Source organism: Fundulus heteroclitus, chromosome 6, assembly GCF_011125445.2.
Source record: "Fundulus heteroclitus isolate FHET01 chromosome 6, MU-UCD_Fhet_4.1, whole genome shotgun sequence".
NCBI lineage: Eukaryota > Metazoa > Chordata > Actinopteri > Cyprinodontiformes > Fundulidae > Fundulus > Fundulus heteroclitus.
Genome location: NC_046366.1, coordinates 32,560,625 through 32,583,348, shown reverse-complemented (window position 1 = coordinate 32,583,348; position 22,724 = coordinate 32,560,625). Strand labels below are relative to the sequence as shown.

The window sequence follows — 22,724 nt, the reverse complement described above, 5'->3', positions numbered from 1 at the left end:
TAACTGTACCTACAACAATACAGCGATTTATGATCCTAGATTTGGAACCACAATCCACCGTTTGGTGCCCAGTTTCAGATTTACTAGTTTTCACTTCCTCTAAATGTGTTTGCCGGGCTCAGATTAAAGCCGTAGTTGTTTAGAAAAACTGAGCTACCTTTGTATCACGGCTTCATTTTTGCATGGTTGCACTAATCCTTTGTTTTATTTCCCCCTCTAAAATAAGCTTCATTTACAGTATTAGCAATCATTCACAAAACTGGGCCTCCTTCTGATTCAGATGCCTTTGTAATTATTTCATTTTTATTCTCTTTAACACTCAATAGTCATGAGTTTAATGCTGATTTATTTTAGTCATCACTTTTAAGACGAATCGGAGCACATGTAAAATAGTTTTTATGCCTAAGTTACCTTCTGATTCCATCTCAATCAGCTGTTTTTGTTGTTGTTGTTGTTGTAAAGTTAAAATAGAAGAAGGTTTTGGCTCCTGGCTCCATAAATCAGTCTGAACTGGGTCCATCTGTAAGCAGGTCCTATTCAAAGCATGCCTCAGTCCAGTAACCCACTTAGCCCTGATTGGCCGGCGCCGTGGCGTCCTCATGAATCCGCACTGTTCTCCCTGAAGATGCTTGTTAACCTCCGGGAATTATAAGTTCAGTTTGAGTTTGTTTTCCAAAAAAAAAAGATTATTTTAAGGGTGCTGTTGTATAAACTGACCTTACTTTAGCAGAAAGCTAAGTACCAGCAGAAAGCAGAAAGCTTGACTCCTTTCGCTTTGTAAACCGTTTCCAGCCAAAAAGAGCAAAGAGAGAACAAAGATGGCGTCACTTTTAGCGTTGTAATGTTTGTCCAACCCTTCTTCAATCGCAGTGACCTCCTAGCTTTTGGGTTTGGCCGTTATTTTTGTTCCTTGCAGATGGATTTCTTGTTTTCTTGCTTAAAGCGTGACTCATTGTTTTTTCCACAGCCCACTCATCAGTGCGGTCCACTGTTGCGTCTGGGCTTCGAATGCATCACCCGCTTTGGGTTTCCGTCACTTTCACAGCCCAAGTTTCCAGGTTTCTCTGATCTTCTTCAGTTTTTCTGCTTTGCTTTGTCTCGTTCTGCTTCTCTGAGCAGTTTGTGAATCATTTTCGTCCCACACATCAGCAGAAATACGTTTTTCTTTTGTAACTGTTGTTAGTGAGCGTTATATTTGTCCCTCCTCAGAGTCCAAATTGCATCTCAGAAAAGCAGCTATAGTTGTAAGCTACATGTGACAGATGCAGGAATGTTTTTGTCATCATTTCCATCACTTTGATCTTAAGTGTTTTGTGTTATTTTTAAAGGAAACCTGTAGGTTGATGACAACTAACTGATATTTTGCTCATCTGTGAAGCTGCAAATCTGATCCTAAACTCTTTTGGCATGATGTTTTTATCAGTATTTGTTTTCAAATGTATTATTTGGTTTTCTTAGAGGTCAAGAGATGTAAAATATATTTAGGACACTCGACTAGATGTCAATTCTATTTTTGTGTATTTCTCTCATTTGATTGAGATTGTTGCTGCAGACGTGTTTGTTTTTTTGTGAGTTTGCTCAGATAGCAGCACTGAAACGAGCATTTAATTTAATTAAGACTTCTCTGCTCAGTCTTGGCCCGTCTTAAGGCGAACAGGCTCTGAATGAAGAAAGGCGACTTTGATAGTTGCAGCTTCCTCTGAGCTTTCTTTCTTATCTTGTCATTGAGCTCAAGGCACCGAGTCTGTGCTGTGGCTCTGTTCTGCGGGTTTAACGCCGACGTGTCCTCATTCATGTTCCTGAATGGACAGACGTCACTTTGGGACTCTGAAAGGCCTTCGTCTGCTTTTAGAAAAGCTGCAGTTAGTTTGGGTCTTTAGACGGTCAGCAGGCACATCTGGACCCGGCAGCTGGGCGCTGAAACTGTGTCGCTTCACGATCCAAAAACAGAGAAAGACGTAAATGGTTATGTGTTCCCATCGTTCTATGTGTGCTCAGTTTCTGCCATGTCTTCTGTTGTTTTTTTTATTGAATTTCCTGCATCTTTTTGAATCAGGTCAAAATGGTTCTCTTCCCTGATTTGAAAACGTGTTCCCTTTTCAAAAGTCTCTTTTTTTTGTCATGTCAGTTGTTACTTTCTTTTTAACAAACAATGATCCATGCCCCTTTAAGTCAGTACCTCCTTGAACCTCTCGTAGCTGTAGACCTCCACCGGCTTGGCACGTTGAGAAAATGACATTGTTTCTATTATCTGTAAGTCTGCATAAAGCTCAGCGAGATTGGAAGGAGAGGGTCTGGTTTCAAGTGTTACCACAGATTGTAGCGTTACTATTATAGCATACACGCTAACAGACACATTTTGTCTAATTTAAATCATCCCACGTTAGTGCTGGCTGTATTTATGCACATTGCCCTGCTGGTACCTGAACTTTTGCTCCAGACTCAGCTTCTAGTACGTGTTCTCCTAGGGCTGGACGAAAATTCAGTAACGATATATATCAATCGATAGACGTGTATCGATGATAGAAAAACATAAGGGTCAATAAAAAGTTCAATAGCATAACAGTTTTCCTTCCCTTTGCATTCTGATCTATCATGCAGGTTAATATTACATTCACTACAGCCTCCCAGCCAATCACAACACAGACCCAGGAATGCTCTGTCACGAAGCCCCGCCCCCTTCAAAGTGTTCAGAGAGCATGTGCTCTTTTTTTCTTTTGTAAAAACTTGTAGTTTTGGTAAAAAGTTGGTTGAATAAGGGGTTGAGTTTGAATTCAGTGTTTGTGTCTTTATCTAAAATTAGGTCGCTAAGCAACAGCATAAAAAAGGACTGCACGTAAAATATATGTTTTGAATTTGTTGATAATAATGATCAATATGACTTCTATTTTATCAATACACATTTTTTTTTTATCGTCCAGCCCTATTTTCTCCTATGATCGTTGAGTATTTTGCTCAGATTCTGCCACCTGAGGTGTGGATCTCTGCAGCTCCTCCAGTGTTATTGCTGGTCTCTTGTTTGCTTCTATAATTAATGCCCTCCTCTCCTGGTCATGGATGGCATTAATTAACCTCTCCAAGTGTTTCTCACTGACCTGTTTGCTGTTATTTCTCTAATGTTCTCCAGCCGCACACTTAGAGTTGCTAGATGAACTTGTTTAGGAAACGATTGGGGCTCAGTGGAAACCAGGCCGTGCCCCGCTTTTGCTCTCCAATGTACGGCAGAATGGGAAATGAGCTGGAGGCGCCCTGCCTGCCTGCCGTAGAGGAGATTATACAGCGTGTCAGATAAACACACAGCCGCATGTGTGCAGGCATCTGCCTCATTATGCTCAAATCAAATCACAGGTCTGGTGTTTTAAGTTAGTCGTGCCGCTGCTTACCGGTATCTGACCGCGGGATAAATGCCTCCTCAGTCTCAAAGCGTTGCCTTTTTATTCTAAACGAGGCCGCAGTCAGTGGTTCACTTGCAGTTTGGGTCGCGTCTTAGATGACACAGCCAAAAAAGAAACCTAAATTGTGTAATTACTCTGCTACAAAATGGGACGTTAGCTTTCACAGATGAGAGTCAACATGCTTGCCTGAAGAGGTTGGACAAGTAGATAAAACTGCAGCTTTGTAATCAACCTTTCTCCAGTTAAAATTCAGTGGGTATCGTTTGGCAAATTGTGCAAAGGCGTGTCTGTGGCAGGCAGAGCCAAGTAAGCATTGCTGTCTGTGTCTGGGGAACGCTCCAGAGACAGCCGTGTACTTTTTTTTATTATTTTTTTTTTTTTTTTTACCTTGTGACAGTTTTCCTATTAGTTGCTCGCCTCTTTAAATCCCTACTGTGGTGACTGAATGTGTCCAAGAACGGGAACAATTGACAAACCTCTCTGTGTGATGCTCCAGGAATGCAAAAAAAAAAAGCAGCATATCTGCCGTTTTACACAAATAGATAATAGTATGAGTGTTTACTATCTGGTTCACAGTTCACGGCCGAATGAGTAAATCAGAGGGAGTCTTATGAGGAAACCCTCCACCCACACACGCACAAACATATTATATATATATATATATATATATATATATATATATATATATATATATATATACATATATACATGATGTGTGTGTATATATATATATATATATATATATATATATATATATATATATATATATATATATATATACATATATATATATCTATATATCTATATATATATATATATATATATATATATATATATATATCTATATATATATATATATACATACATACATACATACATACATACATATATATATATATATATGAGAGAGATAGATAGATAGATAGATATGAAACATCAGCATATTTGTTCATCCGTCGGTTAATTTGCACCCATCCATCTTTTTTATCCATCCATCCATTTTTATCCTTTGATATTCTTCCGTCTTTCTGTCCCAGCCCACATCCAGCTGTCCAATTATCTATTTATCTGTCATTATTGCATTTATCTGTTTTCATTTCCATGTCTGATTCTGGATCACATAAATAACATGGAAAACCCAGACGTCCCTCTCCCTATCAACACTCTATAGAAACTCACGGGGAGGCCTGAAGGCATTCCCATACTTAAAGGCATAAGGTGTCCCTCCAGGTATTTCCGGGTCTGTCCAAACGTCCCCTACCTGCGGGACATATCCAGAAAACCTTCAAAATGAGGCGTCCAGGAGACGTCCCATTCAGAACCACCTCTGCTAACGTGTGACGTCTCAGAGCAGAAGCTCTACTCTAAACGCCCCAAGGCTGATGCAGCCTTTCTCCTTATCGCTTAAGTTTTAAATTATATTAAATACTTCGGTCAGGAATTGTTTCCTTAAAGCAAACTAAGGGAGGCTTGCTGCCTTGTTCTTAACCCCCTCTGATTGGACCTCAGGCCCTTGCAGAAGCTCTTTCAAGTTTATTTCAGGTAATTTAAAGAAAAGCTACTGGAATCCACTGTTGTTGTCTTTTTAAATAGACGGAACTCGTGATAAATGGTTTACATAGATAAAAATGCAGGTAATACGAACATAAAAAGCTGTTTTGTAAAGGCCAGCGTAAACATATCGGTTTAACTCTTATTTCTGGACGGGGGTTTTGTGAATGGCGCTCATCTGAGGGGAGAAATTACACAAACCTGTTTCTTTATCATCACTTTATGCCCTTATCCTCCCGAGCTGTGTTGGCTCAGCAGAGATAACAGGCCCCAGGATGCATTCATCCATCTGTGGCTATTAAGATTGAGAAGCAGACCCAGAGGGAAAACTTTCACTTTGACTCCGATGACATTTTTTTTCTTCCTTTCCCTAAAGATGTTATTTTAATAGTTTTAGCATTTAAAAAAAGTATTTAAAAAAAAATCTAAAATCTTGGGAGAGAAACACAGATTCTTCTGTCCTCCCTACCACTCCTTACCGGTCACCAGTGTCTCCTGGTTCGGTGTCTGTGTGTTAGATAATAACATTAAATCCTAAACTGAGCGCAGATCGGAGGTGAGAGCTACAGCGGTTATTCATCTTCACGAGTCGCTTCCTGTTTCCTGACGGTTCCTGAGCCGCGACCACACCTGTCCTCCCGCCACACTCTTATATAACCACCTCCTCGCATCCACGCCGGCATATTTATCAGGATTTTTAATCACTGTGTGTGTTCATACGTCTGACGTGTAGTCAAACAGGGCGACGGGGAGGTGGTGTCATTAATTACAACCTGCCAGGTTGGTCAAATAAAGGGAATAATGATGCAGTGGAAGCTTCCAGCTGCCTCGCTGTCTGAAGAGCTAACATAAGTTTAAGGCAGTCACCGCTAGGAGCATAATCTGGCTGTTATAAGCTTTATTTAAACCATGCATGTGTCATTTTGCTCTCCCTTGTCTAGCAGGTAAGGGGGCTGTGATGTAATTGCGCCGCTTAAAAAAACAAAACTGTTGCAGGACTCTTGTGCATTCATAAGCATGGCGGCTGCATGTTTGTGTCCTGGGCTGCTGGGGATCCTCCAGACAGCTGCTGCTCCGCACGCCCGGAGCGTGACATGAACGCACATCTGGTGAAGTACCACATCTGTTTAGTACCAACGTCAGTCCCTGTTGCTCCCAAACTCCCGTTTCGTCATGCTGATCTCATGATGTTCTCTACAGATGTGAGAAAACGAGTCTATAAACAGCGTAGATGGGAAATATTCTTAGATTGTAGTTTAGAACATGTAGCGGGGCTGGACGATTTTGCCAAAAATCTAAATTGCGATTGATTTCAACCGTAACTGCGATTTAATTTAGACTTTTCTCTGCATTGACCACAAGCAACAAAAATGGCCTGTAGATAAAGATGTTTAAAACGAGGACTATTTAAAACAAGAAATGTAACTGTTTTTATCAATCAGAATGTTATTATTCAAGAGACCAGCTTTTAATTGAGTTGATCAATCCATCAACACAAAGTGCAACCAAAAAACAAGTCTATGTACTAAACAGTTTGACTGGTACTTATTGCTATGGTGAGATTCCTGAAAGTTTCTGGTAAAACATATGATTATAAAAACTCTAAAACAACTAATAAAGTGATATTATCTCACTGCTGTAACTCTCTTCCCTTCCATGTGGAGAAAAAAACACTTTAAACATTTTACCGACACCTAAAAGATGCATCTGATCCATTAATTGTAACATAGCTAAAAAATCACAGACCTGTGCAATTTAGAAATTGTGTGTTTTAAAAATTATTAAATAGAAAACTATATTGCAAATGCGATTAATTTTCTAGCCCTAATATGAAGGGCATTACTGAAAACAGAGACCCAAACAGTCTGGAAAAGTTGACTTTCTGCTTTGAAACCAGGGGGGTTGATGACGCTAGTAAAAATGGGCTTTAGTGAGAGTTTAAGTCGAGGGAAGCATAACATAAACAAGGTTTCCCCCAGAAAACTGGATGATCCTGGCGGTACTCATCTTGGTGCGCGTAACAGGTAACAGGTAAGCGGGGTGGGGGTGGGGTTGTGAGCGTCGCCTGGCGCAGCTCGAACGAGGGCCGCTGCCGGGCACCGTAGCGGGAAGCTAACAGCAGCTAGCTCGTTAGCTTACGGAGGTTTTCTCCCAGACGGGAACTTTACTGAACCTTTTTATGTCGCTCTCAAACATTGAGAACATCGAACATTTCAAGTAAGCAAACAACGTTAAGCCTGGAGGGGGTCGAGTAAAGCATGGCGGCCCATACGGTAGGGGGAAACCCTGATAATTATTGTTCCAGTCAGAAACGCCCCGCCATTCATAGAGCTCCAACCCAAAAGGCCAGGCTAATCCACACACTGCCACCAGTGCTGTTTTCTGGGGTGGATTTTATCCTGGTAATCAGGTCTGCACAGGATTGTGATAATATTGCGTCAATTACACTTTCATTTTTTTATTCAGCACTACATTCCACATCTTTGTCAGAGAATTTAGCACCTGGGCGTCAAGTGTGGGCATCAAGGGCGGTCAGCAAGCCAAACATATGACTAGGTTGCAGAATTTGCACAAATAGCACTTGAAATCAATTATCCAACCACATATTGCATTCAAATAGTCCAACTCAGATATTGCACAAATTAAAATCGTGTTGTCGATTATTAACTGCTGTGGCGATCTTTGTTTGCCCGTTTTAGATGTGAAATATTGTGCAGCTCTTTTGTGTTTTCACCCAGTAGGACGGCGTGTAAACGTTGGGGATAAATAACAACCCTTGTTCCTTTTAAAACGGTCAATACCAATGTCTGTCCTCCGGGGCTGAAATGCTGCATGTTTTAGATGCTTTCCTGTTTATTAAGAGGCTTCTGCAGCAGCTGATGACATGCTGAGGAGGTAATTCAGCCACGCCGCAGCTTTATGAGGTTCCACAAGTGCAAACGGGCCTTTTGATTTCAGCAGCTACTGGGACTACAACATGTTTGTTTTCTGTGTTTTCTGTCTCTGTGAATTAAAAGCGTTTAGGTATTTTACTGGGGACCTGAGAAATATAAAAAAAACTTTATCCTGCTGTTGGTAAATTATTTGTTTGATGCTTGAATGTGTTTAGGGAAACTAATGTGAAGTATTAGGATTTGCTTTTGTCTTTGAAGAGAGAGAGAGTTTGAGAAAAGTTAAATTAATGGCATTCAATCGGTTTCTTTAGGATTTCCTTAGTAAACATCCTGCTATTTTTTGGTGCCGTTTCTTTAATATACCTAAAATAAGCTAGTTTCAGAGTTTATTTTTAACTTAGTCACCTATAAGATTCAGTTCAGACAGATTTACTGAAGTTCATGGCCTCTCTGGTACTTTTCTGCACCCAAACCTTTCACTTCACCTTGTTTCCGTGTCATAAACTCACTGCTTTCCTTTGAAGGTTTTCTGCCTTCCTGGCATTTTTAAGACATCCAGGTGGTACTGGGAAATATCCAGCCAAATTTAATAATTAGGCAGCACTGGATTTCTCCTACAGTTTGCAGAAGTTTACCTCTGGTACAGTGGAGTATTTCAGAGAACACACCCTAAGTGTGTGTTTTTTTTCCTGCATACCACCGATCTGATAAAACCACCTGCCTTCCTGTTTCGATCTGCTGACATCGCCGCTCCCTGCTGGTTTCACTGGTCTGATAAAGACTTGTGCAGTTTTGGCAGCAGCAGGAGAAACTAATGACACAAAAAAGTGTCTTCTTGTTGCTAATTCAGGATCTTAAAGTGTGCATTCTGGTGTTTCTTTCAGCATCACACACATTGTGGAAACAAGATGAAATGCAACCTTTTTTTTAATATCGTCCAATCCGTAATGGAAAAATCCTAATCCAGAGATGTGATACTATGTATTTATTTCAAACAAGTTCATTGAAACCGTCTTTGTACCTTGTGTGATGTCTTTAAAGAGTGTGTTGTATTTTTCACCTACAGGAACGCTATAAAACACAACTCCTGAAGCTGTCGCTGAACATTTGTAAAAGTCTGCCGTATCACTTTGTCCCGGTCAAATTATAAACTCAACAGACACTCGGGTTTAGCAGAGAGGGCAGCGTTTGCTATCGGACCTGTTCTGACTTCTTTGGCGGTTTACGTGTCTCATTTAAATAAGTAGGATTGCATCAAAGTTCTGTGTTTGTTTGCTTGTGTGTCCTTTTTGTCCCTGCGGCATGCAGCCGAGCAGGTTTATCTGGGTTAAACAGAAAATAGGAGGAGAGCAGGGACGATTAGACCCGCCTCCTCTTCCTCTTCCTTTCGGTCTTTCTAAGACTGTGACTAATGTTGTTGTCAGTCTGCCCCCTAAAGGACTCTCATGTCATCTTCTCTCAATCATCAGGGAAAACATTATGCCACTAAATCCTGTTACAGATGAAAACAGCAGGACTTTAGGTCATTTTTCCAGAGTTTTTAGCTGTTTTGCTTGTTTAACTCTGTTAAATTGCTGCGTGTAGTGATACTGACTTGCTGATTTAGATTTTCTCTGTAAGGACTTTATCTCTTTAGCTCCTGTAACAAGCAGGATGTCTCTTGCAGTTTGACCATTAAAGAATATTTCAGGTCTGGATAAAAAGACTATTGAAAAAATTTTTTATTTCATCTTTCGTCTGTTTTCCAGTTCATCCTTCTGTCCATCCATTAATTTGTCAATCAATCAAATCTTTATTTATAGAGCACTTTACATACCCAAGGTGACCAAAGTGCTATACAGGTCCATAACAATTAGAAGAAAACAAAACAACATAAACATTAACAAATGACTAATTAAAACGGCTAAAGATTAGATTTATTTTTAAAATGGACCTAAAATCATTCAAGGTATTAAGTTTCCTTACCATCGGAGGATTGTTGTAGAGTTTTGTTCTCTCTCTTTTCTCTTCATAGAAGGTACACCTGGTCTGGCGTTCTGTTAGCTGTGACATCACCCAGGGAAGACAGATCATCCACTACTACCATCTAATGTAGAACAGATTACTGAATCAATGTGTGCTTCTGAGCTTTCTGTGTCTCTGCTCTGTCTTCTTTAACCCCCAGTGGGTCGAGGCAGATGACCGTTCACCCTGAGCCCGGTTCTGCTGGAGGTTTTTCCTTCCCGTTAATGGGGAGTTTTTCTTTCCACTGTCGCTTCATGCTTGCTCAGTATGAGGGATTGCTGCAAAGCCATCAACAATGCAGACGACTCTCCCTGTGGCTCTACGCTTCTTCAGGAGTGAATGCTGCTTGGAGGGACTTTGATGCAATCAACTGGTTCCCTTATATAGGACATTTTTGACCAATCTGTGTAATCTGATTGAATTTGACGAGTCCCAGCAAAATCTAAAACCTAAACGAGTTCTGACCTCAAACTTATCCTGGGAACATGCTAGGGTAAAAGCTCAGGTAGATAAGGAGGTGTCCAACCAATTCAACATTGAAAAAGCCAAAACTGAAATCTTTAAATAAATCCTAAAACCTACCTACAAGCAACCAATGCAGCAAGGATAAAATGAGGGTGATTGCTTACGCAGTCCATCCACCTGCCCATTCATCTGGACCTTCACTGATGCCTCCATTCGTTGTTTGTCCATTTCCGCGTTTACCCATCCCTTTGTCCAGCCAACCATCTGTTCATCAACTATCTGTCCATAATGCCAGTTTGTCCATCCATATATCTGTAGAAGTATAATGTAACACATCATCACCTCCCTAAAATAATGGCCTAAGTCATTTTTTTTTCCAGAAAACACACAAAATAACATGGCAATACTTTTTTATATATCAGCAAAATATCATTTTGGGCAAAAAAATGGCTTCAGCCATTATTTTAAGAAGGTGACGACATCCAAGCTTATTTGTGTAAACTGCATGTTTATGTTCCAGTTCTTAGAAAGAAGATTAAAATCGTCCAAAATCAGTAAGAGGAGAACAACAATCTTTTATTCTTGATCTTTTATCAGTGCCAGTATTTATTTTCTTTTTATCCTTCAACATGAACCTAAATATTATAAAACCAAACATGTTTAAACCTCAATATGTTCTTTGTTCAAGCTTTGGAGGAATAAAATCAACAAACCGGGGATAGAATAACCAAGGAAACCCAACATTAAAAGCACCAAGATGGCACCGTTTGGTGTTTTATCTTTGAATCTAAAATGTGGCCACAAATTTACCCAAAAAGGCAGAACAAGTCCTGGAAAAAGTTCAGACTTGTTGAGATACTAAATATGATACTAAATATCTCTCAAATTTCCTCTCAGTCTAACAGTAGCGCCAATTAGTTTGCATTCACTGCAGTTTCTCAGTTTTGTGGGTCTGAACCAGTCGATTATTATGCAGCGCTGCAGGCTGCACTGATAGGACAATTGCTCCACTTTTAGAAAAGTCAGCAGTTCCATCTCTGCTTGTGTTTTTTTTTTCTTCTGCCCATTAAATATGGCTCCAGACTGAGACTGTGAATTCAAATGAAGCACAGCTTCAGTCAGAGCTGTTAAATGACTGCTGGTGGGTAACGTGCCCTCAGGCCTGGCAGACTCTTTATCTGGTCAGCGTGTTTATGGCTCAGACTCTTCACACATGAACTCCTTATTTTCCACCATGACTCGGCACCAGCATCCCCAGACGTCTCAGACTCCATCAGCAGGTTGATTATGCTGGATTGCATCTGTCCATGTTGGACTTTATTGAACGTAATGGGTTTTCTAAACATTGTGATGTTCCAGACTCTTCATAATTAGATTTTAACCAAGTTCGGTCTAATTTTAAAAAGACAAATAGCACTATTTTAGAAAAATGTTATGCATTTATTTTCAGCAATAAACTAAAGTTCTGCACGCAAGGGAAGCTTCTCAGTCATGCAGGACATGGCAAATCCAAAAAAAAAAGGAGGGATTTCCCACGTTCTCTGGAAATGTTTGTAACTACAGCAACTGAAGCCCATTTTTTTTAAAACTTTTGAATTTAAGAGTCTGCATTTACACAACTTTGTGGATCAGTTGCTGTTTTCAGATTTTGATCTGGGCCTAATGTGATTCATTTTGTTCCAAAAGTCTACACACCCGTTCACCTCTTCAATGTTTTTGCACTGGAAAAGAAAAAAGAGACCATGGAAAAGTATTTTGTAATAAATATATATATATATATATATATATCAGGGTTTCCCGCAGCGCTATCTTGGCGTGGCGGCCGCCACGCCGAACTCACGCTACCGCCACGCCAAAAAAAAAAAAAAAAAAAAAAAAAAAAAAAAAGAGACGTTAACACTTTCGCGCGTGCGTGAATGGCATGGAAAAAACACATGATTACCCCCGCTCCGCGAGTCTGTCCGCGGAAAACGTGTCGTCGTCGTTTTCACTATGGAAGCGAGAACGAAGAGGTGAGCAGACACCGATGTACTGAAACCTTTAGTTATCCAGCCTCATAGAGAGAAGAGGGAGACACAACGGGGAAATAAACAAGCACGCATACACAAATGATCAAGCTTATTTTAATTAATCATGTAATCCAAATTTATCATGCGATTAATTGATTTATTGATTATCGTGACAGCCCAAAGCATGGCGTCCCTTCTTTTGTATTTAACCTTGTTGTGCATAATTTACTGTAAATCAACCGAACAACACATCAGCTGCTTCTTATTTGTCATTTCATTGTTAAATGTCAAAAGCAGATTACATATTTTGCATTTAGTCCTAAATGATGTATAATGCAGACACCCTGAAAGGTTTGGAGGATATTAGGTCTGCTTGTGTGTTGAATCGATTATATGTTTTGAATTTTCTCTTCTCACAAAACCCCTCAGACGAAGTTATTTCTGACATGAATGACTGTGATTCATTGATCCTAAATATTTAGGGATTCCTTGCTTTGTTACTGAGCCCATAATTCTAGTTTTGCGCTAAATAAAAGTTAAATAACTCCCTATAAAAAAGTCAGATACGCAGTTTATTTCAGAGGAGGCACTGAAGTGACATCTGACTTTCTGACCTCTACCCAGACCAGACTGTAGGGTCACAGGGAGCAGCTCCCTGATAGCGGGGCGTCCGCCTCCTTACATCTCTGCGCTGCGTTGGTTTCACTTCTCCATGAGGATCAGGTGGGGCTTCTGTTCTAACCAGATGTCCTTTAACAGCTGTCTGGGAATTTAAAGCTCTTATTATGGGGATAAAACACTGTCTGCATTTATAATGAGCCAAACCTGACAGTGGCGACTTGGTTACATAACACATAAAACAGATTGCCTCTGCCCTAATAAAGTTGAAAAGGATTGTTAATGTGTGTTCATTCAGTTTTATTTCTGGTTAAATTGCTACATCTGTTCGGATAGGATCATTATAAATCTTTATGTCCACATTTGCACCAAGGATTATCTGTGCACCACCTCAATTTGGGCTTATTAGCAAAATTCAAACTGACCCAAAAGCACAATAAAAGTTAGCTAATTTTTGCTATATTGATTAAATGATTAACTATCCAATTACATCAATGTAAAATGAAAATATCGATCCATATCATGTCAAGATGCACCTTTATTTTGAAATTCACAAGACATGAGAACAATGTTGAACAGGTGATCTTAGTCCAGGTGTTGTGACCTTTGTATTTCCTTCTTTGTCCTGGTACCCAAATGCAATATGATGTCATATGCAGTGTTTCTGAATGCTTGATTGATTGTTGTCTTCTTGTCTTATTTAATACGACTGGTAGATCAAATTCAAACAACCTTATTTATCCCCACAGGGTAATTCAGTTTTAGCCTATTATTATTATTATTGTTGTTGTAAAATTAGAAGAATAACGTTTTTGATTTAAATCCTTGACACCTGTAAGAGCTTAGAAATAAAAATGGTCAAATACATTTTTTTGGTAAGTTTTTTTTATGTAAATAATAGTGTAAGATGGACAGATGATTTCACATCATATCGATTACTGACTTGTGAATTGCATTTAATTAAAATCTCATTGTAACAGACTTTGTGATATCAGCAAATATCGTATCGTCATCCAAAGAAATCGATAAAACATCGACGTGTGATAAAGCTGGTGATTTACACCCTTACCCACTATTAATACTATTAATTATCATTTATAATCACTATAAAGCCATAAAGCTTCTGGGATTCTGATGAGTCAAAAGCGGAACGTTTTATATCTCCGGATCAGACGTAAACGTCTGGAGGAGGAAGAGTGAAGCGTGGCAGTGGCCGAGTGACGCTTGGAGCTGCTTCACTTTCTCTGTGGCAGGAAATGTGGAGGTAGAGATGAATTCAAACGCTGTGTGCGAGGAAGATGGAGCTCAGCTGTCAGTGGAGCCTCAGACAGGACCGCAATCACCAGCAAATCCAAGGGTTTTGATGATGAAGAGCGGACTGAGACTGTTCAGGTGCTGGCCTCTGGCGCTGAAATTTGCAGCAGGTCTTACGAGCAAAAGGACGCTCTGCTAAGTCGTAGAGATGCCTGTCATGAAGGAGTTGACTACCGTATTTTCCGGACTATAAGTCACAGTTTTTTTCATAGTTTGGCTGGGGGTGCGACTTATACTCTGGAGCGACTTATGTGTGAAATTATTACACATTTTTAACGGTATATCATTACACCTGTTATTTTCACACCTAACTGCAAGAGGGCGCTCTAGGCCTGTGTTGAATCAGACGTAAGCGACGTAGAAGCGGAAGTGCCGCATCTTCTATGTCCGGAGTTAACAGAGTTATTTGAAAGTGACACAGAGGATGAAGATTTCACTGGATTTCAGTTATTTGGAGTGACACAGGCGCTTTGGTTAACTTCTTCGCATGTTATTTATGCTATAGTTATCTGAATAGCTTTTAATATGTTACGTTAACATACCAGGCACGTTCTCAGTTGTGTCATGTAGCGTAAGCTAACCGTACAATTATTCAGCCTGTTGTTGCCTCCGTTCTATTTTTATTTAAAATTGCCTTTCAAGATGACATGTCTGTTCTTGATGTTGTATATTATCAAATAAATTTCCCCCAAAAATGCGACTTATACTCCAGTGCGACTTATATATGTTTTTATTATGCAATTTATGTGTGGTGCGACTTGTACTCCGGAGCGACTTATAGTCCGGAAAATACGGTAATTTTGTAACTCCAGCATTTTGTGTTCAATTTGCAGAAATGCTCATCTGTTTGAATTGTTCTTGTTTGATGTGCTAATGGAAAGCAGCTGCTAGTGACTAATTAAGCCGGCAACTTACTAAATTATAAGTATAGCCCAGATTTATGAGGACAGAAGTTGGACACGTGTATAAAGTGGCTTTCTCATGTCGTCTTTTAACACAACGTGTGGTTTTGTGGGTCACCGCCTCATCTGGTGGTGACACGCCTCCGACCGCCACGACTTCCTCTCCGACGCCTCCACTCTGAATCTGCTCACGCCGCAGTTCTGCAGGAAGACAACAGCACAGGGTCACGATGCGCCCATCAGAAAAAGAGACTTCCTGCGGTCATAACAGCAGGGACAAATGGCCGCGATGCGTTTAAAGAGAAGTCTTTGGCGAGCCGTCTCAGTGCACGCAGAGGGCGCTGATGGGTTTTCTAGTTTCTCGTCACCGGAACCGGAGGTAATCTTTCTCTTTGTTTGATTTCTCTAACAGAGAGAGCTGTAAAATCCTCTGATGTGCTGAATATTCAGCGTGTGCATCATGAAGCCGAGGCTCCTCACTAAGCAGCACGCTTTGTTCAGTCTGCTGTACTGCGTACCTCCAGGCTGTTTGTTCGGCTCCTCCATGTTTCATTCCCATCGATCCCCGTGTAATAAAAGCATGGCGGCGCCCGGCTTTAGTGCAGCTTGGAGCTCTGGTGTTATTGATGACTCCTCGTTGCTGTGGTGAGGCAACGTCTGTGTAATGACTTAGACTTAGAGAACTTTATTGTCATTTTCTAAGTACAGAGTGCATACAGAACGAAATTTCGTTGCATACAGCTTACGACAGTGTAATGGGATTTCAGGTGGAATAAGGCAACATTACAATACAATATAAAGTGCAGCAGTGATCAGATGTAATTGTTCAACCATCTTTTATGTACAAAAATAATGGTGCAAAAATGCATTTGTATGCAAAAGTATCACACAGTGCAAATATGTGCAAAAATGCAGTAAACGTTGAGTTGTGTACTATTTAAATGGATATTAAAAGTTCGACAGTGCCAAATAAAGATTTGATGTCGACATTAAATAATCTCGAGACGTTCTTAATTGAATTAATCTGTTCATGTGGCTTTTGACTGCCAGTCACAGGGAGTCCTTGTTTGACTCATTCGTTTATTATACTAGAAGTTTATTTAATTGATAACTAATTACTGGACCATATTATTTTATTTCTAACATCTGAGAAGCTGAACTGAAATAAAACAAAAACGTTTAGTGTATGCTTTGCTAGCTTGCACCATCTTCACCTTGATACTCATTCATCTCAGAATAGCATCCAGCACCCACAACATTTTCGTTTATACGTGCGTATAATTTAAATCTGCACCCTTAGTTTTTGCATGGCATAGTTCTATATACATAACATTCGTTAAAACATTAGTTTTTTTAGCTGTTTCATTTACCGATTTTGCTAAGTGGTCTGATTTATGAATTGTTTTATTGCCTCAGAGAGGTTTCCATATATAGCAGACAGCTGAATATAGCAGACAGATTAAAAAAATCAGTTTGAAACAGGATCTGAAACGTAAATGTCTATCTTTGAAATCCTGAAAGGACAGCAATTAATGCTGTTTTCTGTCTGCAGACGCTTCTTTAGCTGCAGTTCCCTGATTCAAAACAAAAAAAGCAAACGGAAAAGACAGACGGCTATTTCAGCTTTGCACGGATTGTCAAATAATTTGAGTTTCCACTTTCTTAACTACGGTTTTGTAATTTTGCATTAAAATATTGAAGTAATTGGGTTGTTTAAGCTAGAAGATGCAACCAATCTTTACGTGTGGGTTTTAAGAGGAAAAGGACACGATGACCTGCGGCGAAGCTCTCGCTGCGTGAAAGTTAAAAAGCCGTGCCCTGGCTCCAAGAAGGCATCCCAAAAACTATTCCTTGTCAGTTTTTATGAGTAAGATCTTCAATATTTTGCTGTTTGTAGCTGCAGGGATCATCGAGTCCCAAATGTCTTCCTTAATGTTCTGCACACATCTTGAGTTTCACTTCCTGATTTCGACCGAACACGGGTCCGTGGCACCCCACGTTAAGTTATATAACGGCAGCTTCTTTATTCCCCTCTGCCTTTGAGTTCATCTTGGAAAACTATTTAGAACCGCAAACAAAGTTTATTATTTGGTTTTATGTTCTAGCCCAACACAACCCTGGACATGTTTGTCAGCCGGGAGGAAGATGTTGCAAGCTTTTCACATTTTTTCCCCACAAATGAACATCCAAACACATCCAGAAGGGCGGTGTGTATATCATCTCCTGCTGGAAATTCATCCCTGTTTTGTCTCTGGAAAGCTCTTTTGCTCAGTCAGGTTGGATGAATGAAGTCTTACAGATTCTCCAATTATTGTCATGCTTCCGTGTTCCTGCTGAAGGGAAGCATCCCCACAGCACGATGCTGCCCTCTCTGTGTATTTAAAGTGATTTTCAGTGTTTTCTGTCAGAAAAAGCATGTTTGCATGTTGGGTTTTTTGTCTCATTTAACCCGAGCAGCACTTTAATTGGGACTTCTTATGGCTTTCTTTCAGCAATGGCTTCCATCTTGTCACTAGAATTTGATGCATTTGATCCAATTCTCGGTTCTTGGCTGCGTCTCTGATTATCGCTCTCGTTGCCTGCCGTTTCGTTTAGGATACACAGAAAAGCTTTGATAGGCAAGGCAAGGCCTGGCAAGGCAAATTTATTTATATAGCACAATTCAGTACAGAGACAATGCAAAGTGCTTTACATGATTGAAATATAGGAATAAAAGCAAGTAGGGATAGAATGTAGAAACAAAAAAGAACAAAAAAGTGGTGATTCAGTTAACTAGAACATTCAAAGGCAATTTTAAACAAATGTGTTTTTAATCTCGATTTAAAGGAACTCAGGCTTTCAGCACTTTTACAGTTTTCTGGAAGTTTGTTCCAGATAATTGGAGCATAGGAACTAAATGCTGCTTCTCCATGTCTGGTTCTGGTTCTGCAGAGCAGGCTGGAGTCAGAAGACCTGAGTGGTCTGGATGGTTAATACACTGATAACAAGTCTGTGATGTATTTAGGTGCTAAGCCATTCAGGGATTTATAGACTAACAGAAGTATTTTAAAGTCTATTCTCTGAGATACAGGGAGCCAGTGTAAGGACTTTAGAACTGGGGTGATGTGCTCTACTTTCTTAGTCTTAGTGAGGACGCGGGCAGCAGCGTTCTGGATCAGCTGCAGCTGTCTGATCCACTTTTTAGGCAGACCTGTGAAAACACCGTTACAGTAATCAATTCTACTAAATATAAACGCATGGATTAGTTTTTCCAGATCCTGCTGAGACATTAGTCCTTTAATCCTGGAAATGTTCCTCAGGTGATAAAAAGCCGACCTTGTAATTGTCTTTAGATGCTTTTGAAGGTTCAGGTCTGAGTCCATCACTACTCCCAGATTTCGGGCCTGATCAGTGGTTTCTAGCTGAAGCGACTTAAGCTGTGTGCTAACTTTTGATCTTTCCTCTATTGGTCCAAATATTATTACTTCAGTTTTGTTTTTATTCAACTGAAGAAAGTTTTGACACATCCAGGCTAGGTTTCTATTTGTACACAAATGAATAAGAAAGGCTCCGACACTGCAGGACTCCAACGTCGCCTTCTTCCCTGCACCACAATGTAGCATCAGGTGATGTTTTGCTCTGCCCCCCCACCCCCCCAGGCTGAGCGTCCTTTGTTTATTTGAAATGCTTCAATGTTTTAGATCGAAATAAAACAGTCAGTAAAGTTTCCGTCAGGAGAGAAACCTCCTGGTGTAAATAAGCTAACACGCTAGCTGTTATTGGCTCGAGGCGCCCCTCCTTCACGCTGCATGACCCAGGATTACCCAAGCATTTTCTAAGGGAAACCTGCTCTTCCTTACATAAAACAACTCATCAGAGCAGCTTATTGAAGGTTGTAGGACCGTATCATGTAAACGAGAAAATTTCTAACGCTTGAAACTTTCAACAAAGGTGGCTGGGCAGGCAGATCTACATGAACCTCCACATAACGACTGAGAAAAGCATAAGTCAGAGTGAGCATATTTTACCCAGAGCCTCTTGATCAGCAGCAGCAGATTTCCTGTGCTTCATAATCACCATTTAATATTTTTTCCTGTAGTCCTGCAGTTCTGGACGGATCTTCGCTCGCATCGTGGCTATTTTCCGACATTTTCTTTCCACTTCAGGATTATTATCTACTTTGAGTTATCAGAGAAATTCTCAATATAAAACGTTAAAGTTTGTAGAATTTTTCTTTTATTTATTTTATTTATTTCCTTTTATTTAACCAGGTAAACCCCGTTGAGATCTGGATCTCATTTTCAAGGGGGACCTGGGCAGAAATCTGCAAAAACACTACAACCTGGTTACAAAAATAAAACCAATTAATACATATGCACACATATAAAACAATAAAAACAATTTAAAAGCAGTGACACTTTCATACAAGCTTGTTGTCTATCTTTAAGAACCGCTCGAAATATGTCCAATGAAATAGTTTCTGACATCTTGAGCTCAGACTGGAGCTGATTCCACGCTATAGGAGCCCACACACTGAATGCTTTCTTTCCTTTATCAGTTCGAACACAACATGTAGAAGGATAAAGTCATTTGAGCGTAAAGCATGTGAACTACTAGATCTATGCAAAAGAGAGCTTAAGTAAGTTGGTGTTAGTCCAAGTAGAGATTTATAGATCAGGATCATCAAATGATTTTTTTCTCTGAACACTTAAAGGAGGCCAATCAGCTTTTGCATACAAATCACAATGATGTGTCAAACGTCTACTCCCAGTTATAAACCTTAAAGCACAATGATAAACAGTATTCAAAGATTTCAGACATTTGGTTGAAGCATTCATATATAAAACATCTCCATAATCCAGAAGTGGCAGGAATGTCGCTGCAACCAATTTACTTCTAGCTTTGAGTGAGAAACACGGTCCATTTCGATAATAAAACCCAATCTTCATTTTCAATGTTCGTAATAGATTTGCTATATGATTTTTAAAAGAAAGTTCATTATCTAGAATAAAACCAAGATATTTATAATTACTAACAAACTCAATTTGTGCACCTACTGCAGTGGTAAGGAATAGAGGGATTTCTGGTAGTTTAGCAGAGTGGGAGAAAACCATTGCCTTAGTCTTATCCACATTCAAAATCAAAAAAATGGGAAAAGGTTTTGTGTGCAGCTCGGTTTCATCGTGATAGTAATAAAAGTTTCATCACAGAACCCTCCTTCACTTTCCATGAAAACTTGTATATGATGGATTTACTGTTTTCCGTTTCGCAGACTGTATCTACGTCAGGCCAGGGCCGCTCTGAGTCGCCCGTCTACACCAACATCCAGGATCTGAAAATCACCAAGAACAGCCAGCCGCCGCCGCCGTCCGGCTCCCCCCTCCAAGTCACCGGCGACTGGGAGACCTACAAGGACAACAGCGGCAGACACTACTACTACAACCGCTCCTCCCTGGAGAGGACCTGGAAGCCCCCCCGGGCCAAAGAGGCCGGCAATGGGAGCTCCAGGGAGGACAGGCACAGCGGCGTGGAGAGCTCTGAGGTAAGGTTCACATCCGTAAGGAACGTCCCAGATGCCAGTGTCCAGATTTCATCAGCTCCATGTGTGGCTTTTTATTTAAATTTGGTGAACTTGAAGAAACAGATGAATCGGTTCCTGAAAATAATCATTTTCTACACGTCTAGGTTAAAGGGAAAGTCTGAGAAAACTATTATTAATGGTTCAGTACAGCCTTTAAAAACTCCTCCATTGGGGAGTTTTAATTACTAGTACCCCAGGCAGTATCCTGCTTTTATTTGATGAGCCATGGTTGAGGAAAAGTATTCATGTACTTTAATCGTTTCTGTTTACTTATTTACTGTGGCAGGTAGGACTGTGCAAAGTTAATAAACCACCACGACTTTTTTAATGCTAGGTTTTCAGAGTCAGATTGCCTTGTGCTTTTTCTGAATGTTTAAGGTTGTCTTTGGGCTTTAGCTGCTTTTTTACAGTGTGTGCGGGGAAAAAAGGGCAGAAATTAGACAAGTTTATGAAAAAAGTCTAAAAAAAATAAAACAAAAATCTCCATGTGAACTTTATTTTTAGTATCATGTAAGTCATGCAAAGGATTAGCGACAGAGTTGACACGCCTGAGTTGTTGTTTTGTCGACGACCGTTCACACCAGGAAGGCTAAACAAAAAAATCCCATCTTTGATGCACATTTGGTACTGATGGTACTGGTGACTGGACCTCAGCCGTGGGTCCAGGTTTCATCAGAATAAATCACGCCGTAATGGAAAGGATCAGAGGTGTGTCACATGCAGCCTGCCTCTAATTCCCTGTAGATCACATTTCAGTCTACTTCTTTGCTAAATTGTTATATATGGAAACAATATCTGAAGTTTAGGAGCCTTTTCATGTCTGATTCACTGGTAAGTGTTAAATAACTCGACCGACGACTAAAACGTTCGTCTGAAGAAGAACTCAAAAAGAGTCCAGAGCTCAGACAAAGACGGGATGGGTACCGAAACCCGGTATCAAAACGGTCGCGGGTCCACGTCGCACGGTCCTCGCACACCGACAAGTTCCAGCCTTATCGGTCCTCTTAATGGCATTTTTAAGGTCACTCTCAATTTTTCAGTGAGACTCCAATTCAAACTTTACTGATCTTCTCCACCTTAGAAACACGTCGAGGCGACTGATGGGAGGAGCTGAAGTTCTGCTCTCACATGTTCGCCTCGCTTACGTTCATCAACACTGACTGTTAGCAACTATTTAGCAACTTTTCAGAACCCGCTAGTGACTTTTTTTATTCAAAAGCTAAAAGTAATGGATTTATCGACTATATTTTTCCATGTTGTTTGAGACTTTAGCAACAACTAAAAGCAGCGATCGCTCTGAGTTTACGTCTCCTCAGTAAACGTCAGCTGTGAGCTCCTCAGTGGTCAGTCAGCGTCGCCGTGCTGAAGTCAGACCGACTCGTCTGTTTCTTGTTGAAAATGAGTCACATGAGCATAACTTCCACTAGATTACAAGGCAGGATGTGAATATATTATAAATCTGTAACGGCTAATGGTAATTATCTTTCTCTGAAACTGTTATTTAAATAGATGCTCTCTGTTACTGATTTACAGCCTCTCATTTATTCAGCTTAATCACTGTGGGGGTAACGCTGCTATCATTTTGGTTAAAATTGATAATATAAAAATTGTATAAATGTAGGTTGTATTCTGGTAAAAATGTTATTTAATACTTGAAATTACTTTATAGTTTTTTTGTTTTGCGCATATTAAGAATGTTTTTAATATTTTGTTTGTCTTGTCAATTAAGATATTTCTCTCTTGCAACACAATTCCTATTCAAGATATAGTGTTTTATCCTTTTTTATATATAAAATTACTTATATATGTTTTTATTGCTCTATCTCTATAAAAGAAAATTATTTTGTACTTTTATTTTTTTTGCTTTTGTTCCAAATGTTTAAAAAGTGAACCAGTCAGTGATCACGATTATTTATTTTTTTACCCTTTTGTTTGATTAAAAAAGTACCAATAATGTTACCAATAAAATACCAATAAGGAGTTACCAATAATATCGTTAAGAGCGGTAGTAT

At 39.8% G+C, this 22,724-nt stretch overlaps 1 protein-coding gene across 9 annotated transcripts in view; it reads left to right on the top strand.

The window, feature by feature from the left end:
- LOC105930942 (rho GTPase-activating protein 12) overlaps nucleotides 1–22,724 on the top strand; it is an 89,098-nt gene that overhangs the window by 45,869 nt on the left and 20,505 nt on the right. For all 9 annotated transcript variants that reach the window (XM_021319918.2, XM_012869403.3, XM_012869400.3 and 6 more), the window contains one exon: nucleotides 20,404–20,673. In XM_021319918.2, the coding sequence (XP_021175593.2) occupies nucleotides 20,404–20,673 (270 nt within the window). The remainder of the gene's footprint in view (nucleotides 1–20,403; nucleotides 20,674–22,724) is intronic.